At 42.2% G+C, this 16,368-nt stretch overlaps 1 protein-coding gene across 6 annotated transcripts; it reads right to left on the bottom strand.

The window, feature by feature from the left end:
• Nucleotides 1-1,078: 1,078 nt before the first annotated feature.
• Nucleotides 1,079-11,926, bottom strand: tfap2b (transcription factor AP-2 beta). 6 transcript variants are annotated; one of them, XM_076084158.1, is made up of 8 exons: nt 11,879-11,926; nt 9,191-9,643; nt 7,745-7,799; nt 7,377-7,408; nt 6,492-6,694; nt 6,026-6,144; nt 4,920-5,061; nt 1,079-1,367 (listed from the first exon to the last, which is right to left on the bottom strand). In XM_076084158.1, the coding sequence occupies exons 1-8, from the start codon at nt 11,924-11,926 to the stop codon at nt 1,079-1,081; spliced, it is 1,341 nt and encodes a 446-aa protein (XP_075940273.1). The 6 variants fall into 6 exon arrangements, with proteins under 6 accessions (XP_075940273.1, XP_075940277.1, XP_075940275.1 ...); XM_076084162.1 differs by lacking the exon at nt 11,879-11,926 and adding an exon at nt 9,959-9,985; XM_076084160.1 differs by lacking the exon at nt 7,377-7,408 and having other exon boundaries at nt 6,492-6,722; nt 7,744-7,799.
• Nucleotides 11,927-16,368: the final 4,442 nt, after the last annotated feature.

The raw sequence follows: 16,368 nt of genomic DNA, 5'->3' as shown, positions 1-16,368 counted from the left end.
AGTAAGACATTTATGTTGTGATGAACAGACAGCGGTTGTTAAAACTCGAACTCACATTTCATTTAAATCAGAATGACAATGCCCGGCCTGTGAATTTGAACCGCTACATTGAATATCACAATCAATAAAACCATCAGTCTTAAGGTTGAACTCCAATTTCAGTCATTCAGAAAGTTGCATTTCCTTTTTAATCCCCCAGATCAGCCAATGAATACCATGTTTTAGTCTGACCCCCTAACCGTAGTGGGACTCTGGCGGAGAAAAGGCGCAGGCTGCACACCTCACATAATAAAACACATGGTTTATTATCAATGTGATAGAAATGAAATCACTGGACAATTAGAAGCATGTCTACCCATCATCAGCACCATGACAACAGCTCTAGAAGAACAGAAAAAAAACACTGGATGAGTCCTGCACCCCCGCCGGCTCACAAAAGGTCAAATCACAGATAAATAGGGCTACTCCAAAATAGCTGGTGCACCTATTTACACAACCATCCATTTAAATTAATATAAATAAATATGTACACACATAAATTAACACCCTCCCTCCTTGTTAAGTCACCAGACAAACCTGTTTCACAGATAGAATGCTCATCACCCAATCTTCATACCCACAATGCTTTTTCTGCGTGAGGACAAACACAAGCACATACACACACACACACACACACACACAGACACACACACACAGACACACTCAGGCACACACACACACACACACACACACACACACAATGTTGTTTGTTGGCTGCTCACAGCATCTCAGTCTCACAGGATGCAGGCAGGGGGAGCGTAATGGATGTAACACAGTAACCATCATGTCCTCAGGGGAATGAAAAGAACGTAACACAGATGAAACATCCCTCTGTGCTCTCTGACACTGGCCCACAGGTGTCTTCCTCTTCCTTTTTCTCCTCTCCACCAAGCATTCCTCCTCCTCCTCCTCCTCCTCCACCTCAGCCCTGTGTGTGGCAGGTCAGTGGCAGTGGTGTAAAGCTAGAAGTTAACGGTGTTGACGCCTCTGTCTGTGTGTCTGCCTCCCGTTTGGCTCTCCGTCGTCGACCTCCCCAGCTTCATTTCCGCTGCTTCTCCTCTTTGTCGGCCTTGTTGCCGCCGTCCCCGTGCCGGTTGTTGGGAGGGTTGTTGAGAAACATCTTGTCGAGTCCTTTGAGAGCCTCGGTGAGGTAGTTCTGGAGGGTGGTGAGCGCGGCGCAGATGGCGGGCGAGCCGAAGCCGTGCGTGATGAAGGAGAAGTGGGAGAGGCAGCTCTGGATGCCGGGCTCCAGGATGGGGCTGGGCCTGGAGTTGCCCAGGGGAGTCCTATCCTGGGCCAGCATGTCTGTGAACTCCTTACACAGCTGTCTGCGGGGGGGGGGGGAGAAGACACAAGACGTCAGGAGGGAAGTCATGCCTCGTCTTAGGGTTTCCCCAAAATAGTAATGCCACTGCTGGTCGACATTCGATGGCAGTGTTCAGTATCTGTCATTTTAGTGTTTTCCAAACATTCCAAAGATCTTTTCTACTGATTTTAAATGTCATCAGCAAATTCCCTGAAAACTAATAACTGTTTAACTTGCAGCTTCACTGCAGAAAAAAAAGAAGCATTTGTGATTGTATCAGAGTACAATAAGTAACCAATATTCATTTAGTACTAAAATCACTATCAATACGGACCCAGTCAGCAAAACAGTATTCAGCTTGTGCAAGCTCTGCCCAACTTAAACACTCAGGAAATGCACCCAAATCAACCACCGGCAACACCTTTGAGATGCCTCTGTGGTAAAACGAAGTAAGACAGTGAGTAATATTAGTTTTAGTTGCATTAGCAGCAGATGTTCCTGCAATAATACCTGAAACTGAATAGAATCTATCAAAGAAAATCTGACAGCAGAGCAGGTACAGATCTCACACTTCTTTAATGCTTTAACTGCACTGAGGAAAAAGAAGCACATTCACTCAACACTGCATTTGGTGTATCTCTCCTATTTATTTTTATTTTAGGACTTCATGTCTTGTGGAAAAACAACTCGAAGAGCAGATTCAAAAAAACAATTGTGGTGTCAGTAGTGTTACAGTGTGTTAGGATTGGAAATTGTGTCGTGTTGGCTACCAATTGTGCAAACCAAAAAGTGCTTAATGCGCACAGCTCCTGTAAAATGATGGTCGCAGTAGTTTAGTGGGGGGACAAAGAAACGACAGAAGGGATTCACCCAGAACTGTATTCTTGTATGCTGTGTAACTATGAAGATTTAAGAAACTACTTTTGCAACACAGTGGAGCAAACCTTCTTTCCCCCTTTTGTTGAAGTAATGTGATTTCCAAAAATATGTCAGTGAAATCAGCTGCTACTGTATGCTGTTACCTGGACAGTGGCAGCACCGAGAGAGCAGGAGTTCTCTCATTTAAAAGCACAGAGTTTTTACTTCCCCATAAAACATGTCTTCTGCAGGAAGTTTATACCTTTCTTTTGTGAAAATCTAATACAAAGCTTTATCTTTTATTCTGAAGGCCTGACATATGTTTTATTGTTGATGCTTTGGACAAGTGTTTCTCTTCCTGACTCCACTGGACACCCTCTCAACCTGAAACACTGACTCAATATAACATCATACCATTCATGTTGGACAAATTTCCTCAAGAATGACAAAAAATACCGTACCACAATACTTTAAATGCTCCCAGAAATACGAAAAGCCAATAATTAGCACATAACATTGTACGAAAACACTAGCCAGTGATTTCTGGAAACTGAAGTAAAACTGAACTCATTTTAGAGCAGGAATGTTGTTGGTTTGAGGCCTCCACCTTAAGAGCCGATCTCTAACTGCTAATATATGTAATTTGAGACGAGAGGTCATCGAGTGGATCTTCATTCTTCACATGGGAAAAATGAAACGGTAAAACCACGTCTTCACCTTGTTCTCCTTGTTAAATTTCAGCAAAATCCTGCTCTGGTTTTAGGCCCCACATTACATATTCAAGAGACCTCTCTCTCAAATTTGTACTTGCACGCCCACATGCACACACACACACACACACACACACACACACATAGACACACACCCTGTGTGCGGCCTAAGGGCAGAGCTCCAGCAAATGAGTGACAGGCTGCGCAGGCCGAGCCCAGCTGGGGTTAGGGGAGTAGAGAGGAGAAGCCGCCACCGCGGGCTACACTCAAGGCTCTCGCTGTTGTTTTCTGACGACTTGAAACACTTCACTGCTAAATAATGAATTTCTAAGAGGCAGCACCGACACACAGTATTGGAACAGGTTTGAATCTGAGCATCAAACATCCACCACCAAACACACCGTACATACTGAGTACATTGGGATGCACATACAGACACACACACACACACACACACACACACACACACACACAGGCAGATGGTTTATGCAGTGCAGGCCAGCAGACAGCACTGTTTATGCAAGCTAAAAATACAAGCTTCCTGAAGGGATCTTTGTCAGATAGTTTGCAGCTCTGCTTGCAACCTTTTCATCTAGAAAACTCATTCAGGGGAATAAATGGACATGGAACAGGACCGCACATTAATTGGCAAATGGCTTTTTTCTTCTTCTTTTTGGTCTTAGTAAAAATAGTCCAAAGTAATTCTGTGATTTAATCCGCATTTATAAATCCACATCACCTCTCCTTGCCCTGGTTCCTTTCAAGAAAATCTATGTTGCTCGCTTGCTAAAAAGTAATCAGAAGATCCTGGATTCAATTCCACAGTTTAACGGCCATAAAAATGGATTAATATAAGTAACTTTACGAGGAGAACCGGTAAAATGGATCGCTTCTAAGAGCAGAAGCAGAGGTCAAGCATACACTAGCATCCTCAGAGCTGGTATTTAATAATGTCTGTGAGCTGATACAGGCCACATTAAAGTGTCCCGCTTCAAATAAGGTTCATGTATTCTTGAGCTAAAGGTTATTCAGGTGGTGAAAATGAATGCCTTGCCACTTTTGTTTAGTCACTATACCATTCATGACTTTTAATGCGGATTCCTGCTCATTTCTTAAACGGTTGGATTGAATTTAACTGCCCTCGTTTTTAAGTGGGCCAATTTTCCAATCAGCCATTTACATTACAGGTTAGATCCATATCGAGTCAGATGTGTTTCGTTAAGAAAATCTCACTCTCCCTTTTTAAATGTCAATGCCATGTTCAGTGTGGCAAAATGGACTGTGTGTGCTAGAGAGTACAGAGCAGAGGATATAGGAGAGGTTTGCCCCCCTCAGGGTTCTTAAAGAGGAGCCACAGAGGCCCCGGGAAAATGGGAGGATTTCATTTCACAATAATTTCATTTATCAGAAATGTAACTAACAGAAGACGAATGTCCTGTGTTTCACCCTGTGTGTGTGTGTGTGTGTGTGTGTGTGTGTGTGTGTGTGTGTGTGTGTGTGTGTGTGTGTGTGTGTGTGTGTGTGTGTGTTTGTGTGTGTGTGTGTGTGTGTGGCAGTTATGTAATTCAATTCAACAGCGACGAAATGTTTCCACATGGCACCCTGGAACTGTAAACCTTGTCTCAACAGGGAGATACTGAGCCATGAATGTACTGATGTGCATCTTTGGGACATTTAAATGGGAGAACATCTGCTGCATTAGGACAGTCTGAAGTGGAAGTATCTTGAGCTGGACTGGATGTTTTTGTTGTTACCAAGCACTTTGCTCCTCTGTGCTGACAGACATAACGTATCAGGGCTCTGACTTTTTATTCCCCATGATGCTGTGCTCTGGTTGAACATGTCTAAATCTCTATATTGCTCATTTCAATTATTGCTACTCGTGGGGTATAATGTCATTACCACCGGTATCTCTCTGCAGACGTGTATTATATATTCTATGACAGACAACATCCTATAAAGATTATAAGGGGGCAGAATCCAATCAAACGGTCCATCAAACTCACTTCGTCGCCAGCAGCATGTTTTTCCGCGTGTGCATCTCGTTGGGGTCCGCGTGCTGCCGGTTGAGGTACTCGCTCACGGCTTTGGTGGGGAACTCCGTCTCGCAGATGTAACCGAAATCCCGGGCCAGGTGGACCGCTTCACCTTGGGGACGGCACAGGAGCGGTTAGAGTCGATGGAAATGTGGCGCAGACAAACAATAACCCCGCTTCACAAAACCCTTACACGTGTTTATTTGTGTCTGTTTTTATAAAGAACTAATTAATGTGCTTTGATCCGCTTATTTTCTGTATATGCAAATAGCTGTTCCAACGGAAGCGTTAACCCTTTACGCACTATTTCCCCTCCGCTGCCGTCCTCTCAGGTAGCGCAAAAACAAAAGAAAGTGGTACATTTATCCCTGTATTTAATTGTGAAAATTAAAGACAGGTGCTTATTAGCTAGTTCGTCAATTTCTTTTAAAAATGATGACGCTTTTGAGGCAAGGGTGACCATAACACACAAATTTAGATGTAGTAAAAAACAAATCCCAAAATTGAAATGTCTGATAAGTTAGCATGCTTGAAGTAGCTTCATGACTTTCTGAGCAGATGAGCAAATCCTGGGTGTGAATACCAATAATTGAACTATACATTTTAAAATTTAGAAAGAAATAAGTCTCCCTATATATATTACCTGGTTGTCTTAATTGAAATCACCAGATTATGAGGAATATTATAGTGGGCTACATGTGTGAGAAACAAGGCCTACATTGAAAATAGCCAAATTGCTGCCATACAACCGGCTAGGCCCAACCTGTAGCCTTTAATCAATTAATTAACCATTTTATTAAATCTAATAACCCTAGTCCTCCTCTCTCCACTCTTCAACATTGAGTATTTATTTTCCTGATATTATAGCAGTCACTTTATGAATACAGGGTCATTGTCATTTGTTGGTTGTGACCTTTGCAGTATAGCTGTGCTTATTGTTATTGTCATATTGAGTGGAGAACATTTTTGGTTTTTAGAGCCACAACTTCCCCAATTAGTCTATATCCGGGTAAAGAGTATATTCCTGCAGTTTCTATATTTATGGAGTTAAAAATAAAAAACAGCACATCAATCACCTTCTACAAGAGATGTTAGTAATGTGACATTGGCAGCTTTGCGTCTTCCAGCAGGTAAATTGAGTCCAATCTTCTCCAGCTTTTCTCTCAGACATTTCCCACCGTTTTTGGACTTTGCTCTGTAGAAAAAGGAAAACGAATTAATGTACATTGCATATTAAAAAAGTAGGCATGTATATTTAGAATTTTAAAAAATGCATTATACTACAACAATCCTCTCACAGTTATTATATTAATAACTTGCCAACATTCGCTTCAGAGTTTGAACTTCAGGCGTCAACCTGTGCTCCAGTTTGTCTCCAGAGATTGTAATGTTAAGTAGAATCTATGTGAGGTAAATGGCACAGATACAAAGGGCCTTTTTCACACAGCTCAGGATTTAATTAATAGATCCCAGGGCCACAAGCTTTTTCATACACCCAGAGAGTTATTCCTGCGTCAGCATGCTCCGAGGCGGAAGTCCTACCTTCTCAACACGCCCCCCAACAAGGAGGCGTTGAGGCACTCGGGCGGGGACAGCCTCCTCTGCACCTCCCCTACGGTCACTTTGTACTTGGAGGTGGAGCTGAGCAGCGACAGGCGGCCCGGTACCGAGCAGAACACCTCGTTTATGTTCACGGTGATTCCGCCCATCAGCCCGTCCTTGCCGAGCATCAGAGAGCCCATGTTCTTGTGTGGCATGGGAACTGAAAGAGGGAAGGTCAGAGATGCGATGTGAGTGCTTCTCTTACATAACACGCTTTGTTTTATTATATATGTATATATATATATATATATATATATATATATATATATATATATATATATATATATATATACACAAGTGCCTGCATCCACTTAAGTTTTAAATCTCTTCTGTCAAACTTTACTTCAACGTATAACACCACGCGCGCTCTGAGGGCGGCCCTGGCCTAATGAAGCGCTGCACGCGCCGGGCATTTGTTGTTATTTAATGTCGCGCGACATTCTCATTACAATATTATCGATTGTTGATTGGCTCGCGCTCTCGCAATCGCATTAACCACCTCCCAGTCTTTTCTCCACGGCCGGTTTAATTCCCACCAGCAGCACTGGATGCTGCTTCATCCCGCGTGTTAATGCTCGCGCTAATGGCGTAAGAAAAAAAAAGAAAAGAAAAGAAAAAAGCCAGCTAGTCCCGTGCATGCATGCGTAGGGGCCAGTGTGAGTTTTTTTTTGATGGCTCCACGGGGGATAATACCGCAGATTAGCTCTAAACGAGCTCACGAGATCTCCGTGAGCGGTGCCATTTATTACATCAGCGGCTTAAATGCCCCGCGGGGAGCTCAGTCACTCAACATCCCGTAACTAAATCACCGCACATCATCAGGGCGGGAGCATGGCAGCCTGTCAGCGACACACTGCCTGCTGTAGTCAATATACCGGGATCGTTAACCCGGCCTCGAACTCCTCATCCCGGACACCCGAAAAACAATGTGCGCCTGCTTGGACCGGGGAGCGACCTTTAACAGAACCAAACCATGGAGATGTCTCGCGTATAGGGTCCAGTTTAGATCCAAGTCGTGCCTTTTTTTTTTTTTTTACATATAAATAATAATATAATCATATCATAATTTATAAAAATACATTATATAACAAGGAGTAAAGCAACAATATATGAGGGCAGTGCCACTGAGAAGACAGACAGACGTGTGTGTGTGTGTGTGTGTGTGTGTGTGTGTGTGAGAGAGAGAGTGTTACCTTTCTTAATTACTGATTGATCCAGGATGTTCGTTCCGTTGGTGTCGTCAATGGTCTGTTAAAAGCAAGATAAATAATACAAATCATTATATTCTGCTTTAAACAAGCAGATCCACACAGTAATAATAACCCATAAAGAGCATGTGAAACTTTATTTTTTTTTTTTTTACAAAATCCTGCAGGATTCATTTCAGGTCTGAGTTGAGACTCATATAGGCTAGAAGAATCTACTCTCACAAATGGAAAGCCCCATTAATCAATCTCAATAAATGCCTCATTGAATAGACCCTGCTGTTGTTTCACGCTCGTAAAAAACAGAGAAAGAATTTAAATGGGGTTAATAAATGTATGACACAAATAAGGAAAGCCAGAAATGAGAATCTAATGTGGAGGTTAAATGGCTAACAATTCGTGATGGTTGTGCCCTGAGGGGAAACGAGGGGAAGATGAAATCCCACACAGCTGACTATAAAATCTATTTCACCAGCTCTTTTTTGTACATGGCAGCAAAAAACAAAACAAAAATGACAGCCTTCGAATTCTATGAATTCAATCACAACAATACAATTAGCATGTGTATCATAATAATAATAATAATAGTAGTAATACAAATTTGAAAAATAATAATAATAAATAGAGTAAACCATAATTATTCATAAAATACATTTTTTTAGAAAGGTAAAAAAACACAAAGGCTATTTTATTATCAAAGTTGATCAAATATTGCAACATCTTCTCCAGGATTTGCTGTTTTAATTAACCATTATGTCAGTGAAGGGAGGTGAACTTGAATTCTTTGAAGCAACATTTGAGCTCCATGCAGCAATTATGGATAAGTGAATTATTCCACATATCAGCATCCTCTCATCAAAGAAGATGTCTGAGCTCTCTGAAGACAGTTTGTTTAGCTTTGGGCCATTTGTGTTCAGGCTACAGCTGCTGTGAGAGTCCAGCCCTGAGGGAGCTGCTGTGAGTTCACTGACCTTAACTCTAAAAGGCAAGGAGACAATGAAGAAGACTACTGTCAGATATTACCAATCCGTTTCTTACACTGCAATTTTTCTCATTCTATTTGTCATTTTCGTCATTTATCCTTTTATTTTAATTTCGTTGTGGTTTTTCAAAACTTACATGGAAAATGTTTTATATACCTGGAGTAAACATGTTCGTTTTAGTCAAACATAAAAGTGCTTTACTGTAAATTGTTACATTTATAATTACAATTAATTAATCGCCTTTTATATCTGAGATTAAACACAATACATTTGAATAGAATTGCAGTGCCATATTCCCCATTTTGTCCAACAGACTGTTTACCTTTCTCGGATAAAGTGATCTCAATATTTAAAATAAATACATTTAAGAAAACAACATCATAACTGGAGCAGGAAAATGTGCTACATGCACCTTAACTCACTTAAATCTCAGCTGTGATCTTTGACTCACCTGAATATCCTCCATACCGTGCAGCCCCAGTAGTCCGTCGCCCATACCGGATTCCAGTCCCGGGTGAGCGGAGTGCAGCAGCACGTCTGGCCGCCGCACACCGTAGTCCCGCCGTGGGTCCAGCCCGGACAGCTGAGGCAGCGAGACACGCGGTTGCGCCAGCAGAGCCGAGCTGTCCATCCGCTCCCCGGCGTCCTGCCGCTGCCGCGCCCCCCATGCGCTCTGCTGGCTCTGGTGCAGGGAGTTCAGGGAATACGGATCGCTGACGTGGGAGTACGGGTCCTGGCTCTGGTAGTGAGCGAGCGGCTGGTATGGTGGCGGAAAGTACGGAGGCTGGAAGTCCGAGGATGGCGCATGAGACAGCGGCGGCGCGCTGGAGTAGGGTCCCGCATGCGATACCGAGCCCAGCTGGGACAAGCGCGAGCTGTGGCTCGAGACACCGTCATGCCGGTCCTTGAAGAGGGTGCAGAGAAGAATAGAACAAATCAACTCCTTGCTATTGGAATCACATTTTAACGAAATAAAAACACACGGAGGCCTGTATAGGACCACGGTGCATTTATTAGTGTATTGCCCCTGGTGATGTAGCCAAAGTAGCCTAACTGTTTTGTTTTGTTCAGGAGGTCCAATGCCTTAGAGGAGCCTGGAAGAAAAAAAGGTTATAGCCTGATTGAAAATGACCCAGAACGAAAACCTCCAAGCAATGTCTACGGCTTCACCATTTGCGCAAACAAATTCTGATATACATTGTGAGGAAAGGAAACTCACCGCAGTGGAGTAGGAGTGAACTAACATTTGTAAACCCTCTGTTGGTATCAGCAGTATGGTAAAGATAGTGTTGGCCCGAGATAGCCAAAACTAATTCCAGGTAAAAGCAGCACGTTCGTATCTGCAGGCGCGGCCTGGTCTACAGCTCCATGATGAACCTTCTTCCGCCCGGAGCTGCCGCCGCTCTGAGTGTGAGCACCGAGAGCGTCCGCCTCTACCCCCGGTATACGGTGTAATTGTTATTCATGACTGAGACTTACAGGAATATTAATGTGCGCCAGGCAGGGGACTGGCGGCACATGGAGCGTGAAGCCTCTCGCGTAACCGTGAGTGACGTTGAAATTCCGTGGAGAGCCGAAACGACGCGCGAACAGCAGGAGATAGAGAGAGGACACTCTCTCTATCTCTCTCTCTCTCTCTCTCTCTCTCTCTCTCTCTCTCTCTCTCTCTCTCTCTCTCTCTCTCTCTCTCTCTCTCGCAGGAGAAAGAGAACAAGGTGACCAGACCAGTGAGGAATTCCCCATCACCAAAAAAAGCTCACTTTGGGGCTCTTCGGCAAAATCTGACGCAAGGAAGACACTCATTCTTGGAGACACTTTTGCGCAAACCGTTTCTGCGCAAACATACTAAAACCCAACATAAGTCAATGTGGTGGATAACAATATGAACATGGGGTCATGTAAAGCTCATCGGGTCACTCTTTTCCCACCAGGGTCAAGGGCACACTCAGCCTCGTGCCAATGCAAGACGTTGTGGAGAAGGCTTCCACCAAAGTCAAGCAGTTTACTTTTACGCACGGACACCAAGATTGAACACATCCTATTACGGTGTCACCAAAATATATTTGAGCTAAACTTCAGCCTTGCAATAACACTGGCACACTGAAGATTACACACTGACTAAATGGTGGCTCATGAAGTGTTGCAGCTGCCTATTATTGGCCTGCTGAAAAACCCACCCGAGACACCGCGGGGAGCAAAGGGGGTTCGCGTGAACTGTGTCACGAGTCAAAAGAAGCGATTAAACTTTATATCGTAGACTATAGTGGTCCCTCTTCGCCTCTCTTGGATGACTTGTTTAACAACATTATTGCCTCCCCCTCCCTCGCGCCGTGGGAGAAAAGCCATGTGCGGCACGAGACGAGGGTTTCCCACCGGGCTGAGCCGAGGGGCCTCGCGAGCTGCCTTTTCTTCATTGGCTTTGTGCTCGAGCCCCCATTCAGCGCGAGCCGGAGCAGTGTTTCACCCCCGCGCGCGGCGGTATTTCTCCCCTTCTCCTCGCTCGTTTTTGTAAAAATGATTGTTCTGGGATGACAGCCAAACGATTTACATACTTCCGACACATCACCACCCTCCTCCTCTGACCCAGCGGTTCTCACTTATTTTCTTCTTCTTTTGCTGTATTTTCAAATATTCATTTGTAATTCGACTATTTTTTTTGCAACATCACTGGTCTTTTTCTAAATATCATTATAGAGATATGTATGGAGCTAAAATATATATATTTTTAATTAAAGTTTTATGTTACTTTTGAACATAATTTTGCACAAAAGACGTAATGCCATATTCAAGATATATGCCATATGTGTACATTCTGGAAAAGGTGAAATAAAAAATCGTCTATATCCACTGTCATTTTTTCCTCCCCGTTTACCTTATGATCTGAAACGCGAGTGGACCCGACCACAGCCGAAAACACAACACAAATATATAACAAACACTTTGAAACATTCGAGCGTAAACGAGTGAAATATCTTGTGATGTACAGCGCAATGTCCTCCAATTCATATTCAGTCACCACATCACAGAATAACAGGCCTAGAGCCTCCTGAACACCACTTAACTCAACACTTCATTACTCCCCAAAAGCGGCATCTCTAATAAGTCCGGAAGACCACAAACACATGGACGGCAACGTTACCTCATAAATATCTTCATACTTGACATTCTCAACTAGTTTCCACAGCATGGTCGCTTCTCCGGTGTCGGTAAACCGAATGCAGCCAAGTGAGGAAGGGATGTCTCAACTCTCCCTCGCTCTCTCTCTCTCTCTCTCTCTCTCTCTCTCCCTCTCTCTCTCCCTCGCTCTCTCCCTTCCTCTCTTCCTCCCCCCGCCCTCTGTAAAGTCAGCCAGGCTTTGTGAATGGGGAACCCCTGTGAAGACTTCCAGTACTGTTAAGAAGAGCTATAGGGCGGGCTGACAGCAGCAAATAGATACAAAGAACACATGTTTTATGTATCGTGTGTCTCGGAAATTTCCAAAATAAAAGCACAACCAGTTAGCAAAACCCTTTCGTGGAGGCCGTTGTACACTATGGTAAAACATATAGAGAAGGGTGACTTAAGTTCACTGTGATTCCAAAAGGTTTGGCAAATTCTTCTCACAATGTCAGATTTTTGTTTTCTGAACAAGGGGAAGCAAAGACTGCAAGTGAATGTATAGTCATTACAGTTGCTACAGTGATGGGACATCAGCATTATTTCTACACAGGTGACCAATTAAAGCAAACAAATATATCAATGATATAGTTCCTATCTTCTACTTCTTAATGTCAGACATCGATAAAGGCTGGTGGACTCTGTGAACCCCAAAGACAACAAAACATATTCCTGCCAATGTTGTATAATATAAACAGGTTATATATAATGTTATCCATGAACCAAACCAATAATAAAAGCATTGGGCCACCACAAGCCTTCAAAAAACAGCTTCAATCCTCCTCGGCATATAGATTTAATTCTGTTTATTTTTACCGGAGGGATGAACAGCGTTCAGTGACTCCCTTGTGCCTTCTGTGAAAGTCTGTGCTTTCTTTTTTTCTGCTCATCTGTTTATGTTTTTCCTTTTGATTTGTCATCTGTGTGTGTATTTGCTTGCATTGTTATGATAAGGAATGTGCTCAGATTGTTCACTTGTCTTGCATGATACTACTACTACTACATTACAGCAGGACTTTGGTAAAGGGTGCCAAGTTAGGAATTGTTAACCAAAACAGTAGTTGGAGTAATATTACAGAATGGTGGGATTTCAGTATACACCTATGGACTTATGTGAGTGTGATCACAGTATACCAACCAACACTGCTCTGTTGACGAAAATATCTTACACTGTTTATGTTATACAGGCCAGCTGTGCTATATGGAGGAACAACCACAAGCCATTAGCCAATGCTTGGTTGAATGTGAGGGTTCAGCATCAAAACATATCACTGGTTTGTCATCACATCACATTGCATCATATTGTGAATATTGTATTAAGGCAATATTAATATGCTATGATATTTATGAACACATTGGAAATCCAAATAATTTAAACACCTGTTTATTCCACTAAATCATAAAAATTGAATTAAATTATTTTAAAATATATGTTGTCAGAGATGCTGAAAAAAATGTGCAAAATAGGGATGTTGTCAATATCTTTGTGGCAATACAATTTTGTTATCGTCCAGTTATATAACATGACATCACTTTTATCACACATTTATCATATAGAGTTTGTACTCCATGAGATAGACTTTAATTCTTATCAGAAGCAGCTTTATTGGCCAAGTATGCACATAGAAGGAATTTAACCTGAATTTAATTTTTGCATCTCACTCAACACAGAAGTAAAAATAACGGCCTGGGACAAGGACAACAAAGCTGGACAAATCTGAGTCATACATATTTTTTTCCCTAATAATTCAGCCCCAGTTTGTTTCAATGCTTAAGAATCTTTCTGTGATTTACCTACTTTCTTAATGAAGTGTACCATCACATTGACCAGGGTTGTTGGTTCCATAACGACTGGATTCCTTTGACCTGCTGCACTTGTACCCTCTCCTCAGTCTCACACAACAGGAAATAAACAGCACACAGTGTCACAGTTAAATTGACTTAAAAAAAGAAACAAACACATTCTGTCCTACTTAAGTTCTCCCATACAACCACCCCCCAATTCTTCCCTGTGAGACTTTATCCAAGTGTGTGTAAACTGCTCCCCCTAGTGTCATAAGAGCAGACATGCATACATCCATCAGAACTGCCAGTATTCTGTGAAATGATTGTCATCTTGTCCCATTGTTCCTCAAAAGGCCTCAGCAAAGTTGATTAAAAGGGTAAAACCCTCTTATTTTAATTAAGTAGTTTTAAATGAAAGAAAAGGCACTGTAAAGTCAATGTTATTCATGATATTTACAGTAAAAAGAATAGACCTTTTAAGGAGGGAATTCACATTTGTGTGAGGGTGTGTGTGTGTGTGTGTGTGTGTCAGCGCACTTGAGTCAAACTGGACTAGACCAGAAAATGACAGGATGTCAGGAATTACATATTTGGTTTTGTAGTTCTTGAGAATGAGCTGCGCCAGCTCAGGTGGCAAAATAAGGTTTGAAAGTCTGAACAGAGTCTCATACACGTTTCCGTGCTCTTATACTGTCTGCACACTTGTTTTATCTGACATGGCTGCCGTGGTTCAGCTCCTTTGACAACAAAAACAAAAAGTGCCACTGAGGATACCAGACATGAATGTTTAAGAAGCACGGCTGTTCCCATGTTCTCTGGAATGACCCGCTGCCAAAAGATCCACCCATCCTTTTTCTCTCTCTGTCTTTCTGTCACACACACACACACACACACACACACACACACACACACACACACACACACACACACACACACACACACACATGGCAGGGCATATGACTGTCAGCGATGACAGATGTCCTGACAGTCTGGAAGTCTGGAGGCGTGGTTGTGGTTGTTGTCCTGCAGGGCTTTGACACACGATGTATCAGCATACATTACACACACGTGTCACACTAATACCGCTCTATCGGCTCCCTGCCTTTTGTTTGCAGCCATCACTACAAAAGACACACATTCATTTTTTATTTTTTCCACTTTGACTGGCTTTTCAAAAATACAACCACCCTTTTCCGAGTGTTGTTGTATTTTTGATCTCACCTGTCCAGTTCTTTGCTGTTGCTCAGGGTCAAGTGCAACAAGACACTCTTTATGCCATAACGCCGACATTCACTTTCATGCAATTCCATTCGATTTACCCAGTGCGACACAATATAGGCTTTCATTGTACAGGAAAAAATTAGTGTGCAAGGTAACATGAATGAATACAAGGCTGGAAAACAGTAGAGTAATCTGTGATGGGAAAATTACTCACACTAAATTATTAAACACTAAAGATTTTTACAAATTCTAAATTGATTTTTTTAGTGCACATCTTCATGATCCTGCTCCTTGTGGGTCGACAAAACTCTGCAACTTTTCAATGTAGAGGAAATTGGAATGGCTGGTCAGTTTATGTTGAAGTTTGCTACGTTACTGTCTTAACTGGGAAGCAATGGAGGGTTTAGTCTGATTTGTTCTGTATTAAAATCACTTATTTTGCCAATGATTTATGCAATTGGATTGTAGAAATTTAGATTGTAAGTATAATTACTTTAATGTCTTCATTTTCTGACCGTTTTTTATTGTTTGAAGTAATACATGCAGCATTTGGTTCTGGTTTTTATGTGTTTGTGATGTATTTTAAGCTCATGTGGGTTTTATGCAAACCTGCATTTATTAATGCACCTTTTGTTACAAATTTGTTAACATCTTAGGATGTTAATTCCTCCTATATGTTCATCAGGATCCTATTTCTAACCCTATCCAGTCGAAACGGTGTCACGCTGTGTGCTGGAGTTATGCAGCTGCAGTTCTGGCTGGTGACCACTAGGTCGCACTAGAACACCACGGGAAAAAAAAGAGAGATGAAAGCCAAGGACGTGGAGACCCGAGCTCAGCATTGATTTGATAGTTTGGAATAGTTTCACCAAAATCTTTTATTGAGAGTAATGGGTAATGGGATGACTCAAAGAAAATTCAGCAGAAAATATTTGTATAAAATGATAAAATAAAAAAAATGTTGAAATTTAAAATAGGCCTTTTTTTCACAGCAGACAATTTGACACGTCACAGCAGGAAGACCACAGGTGTAAATAATAAAATAAACGATGGCTGACTTCCATTTGGCTGACTTCCGTTTCAGGGTCCTGCTGTTGTGCATGCTGGCTCTTTAACCAGGCTTATTTGAACAGAACAGAACCATCGTTAATGTAATTAGTAACACCTGTGCTTTTCCTTTTCCTCCGAGTCAAAAATGCTTGCTGTGAAAAGGGCTGGCTAGTAGACATTTACAGACTTCCTCCAATACGACAGAGGGAAACACAATAGACAGGTTTTTAATCAGTGTGTCAACGTCGGCAGACTGTTGAGTGTTTTAAGAGTCTTAACTGTGCATTCAACAACAAAATAGCAGCGTTGCGTCTTTAAAGCCTGAGACAAGTCTTGTATTCACACCAATGCCTCCACCAAACTCCATCAGCATTAAATATAACTGTGGCTTCCACATCCAATTCTTTCTCAGGATCC

Source organism: Anarhichas minor, unplaced genomic scaffold, assembly GCF_050575085.1.
Source record: "Anarhichas minor isolate MPS153535 unplaced genomic scaffold, ASM5057508v1 ptg000136l, whole genome shotgun sequence".
NCBI lineage: Eukaryota > Metazoa > Chordata > Actinopteri > Perciformes > Anarhichadidae > Anarhichas > Anarhichas minor.
The sequence above is the reverse complement of the archived record's forward strand: the minus strand, read 5'-3'. Positions and strand labels throughout refer to the sequence as shown.

Excerpts from the sequence above, each read along its gene's own strand:
- tfap2b (XM_076084158.1), bottom strand. The coding sequence starts at position 11,926 with ATGCTGTGGAAACTAGTTGAGAATGTCAAGTATGAAGATATTTATGAG. Across the intron at positions 7,800-9,190 it reads ACGGTATGGAGGATATTCAG|ACCATTGACGACACCAACGG; the intron begins GTGAGTCAAAGA and ends TGCTTTTAACAG. Across the intron at positions 7,409-7,744 it reads TCAATCAGTAATTAAGAAAG|GCAGTGTGTCGCTGACAGGC; the intron begins GTAACACTCTCT and ends TGACTACAGCAG.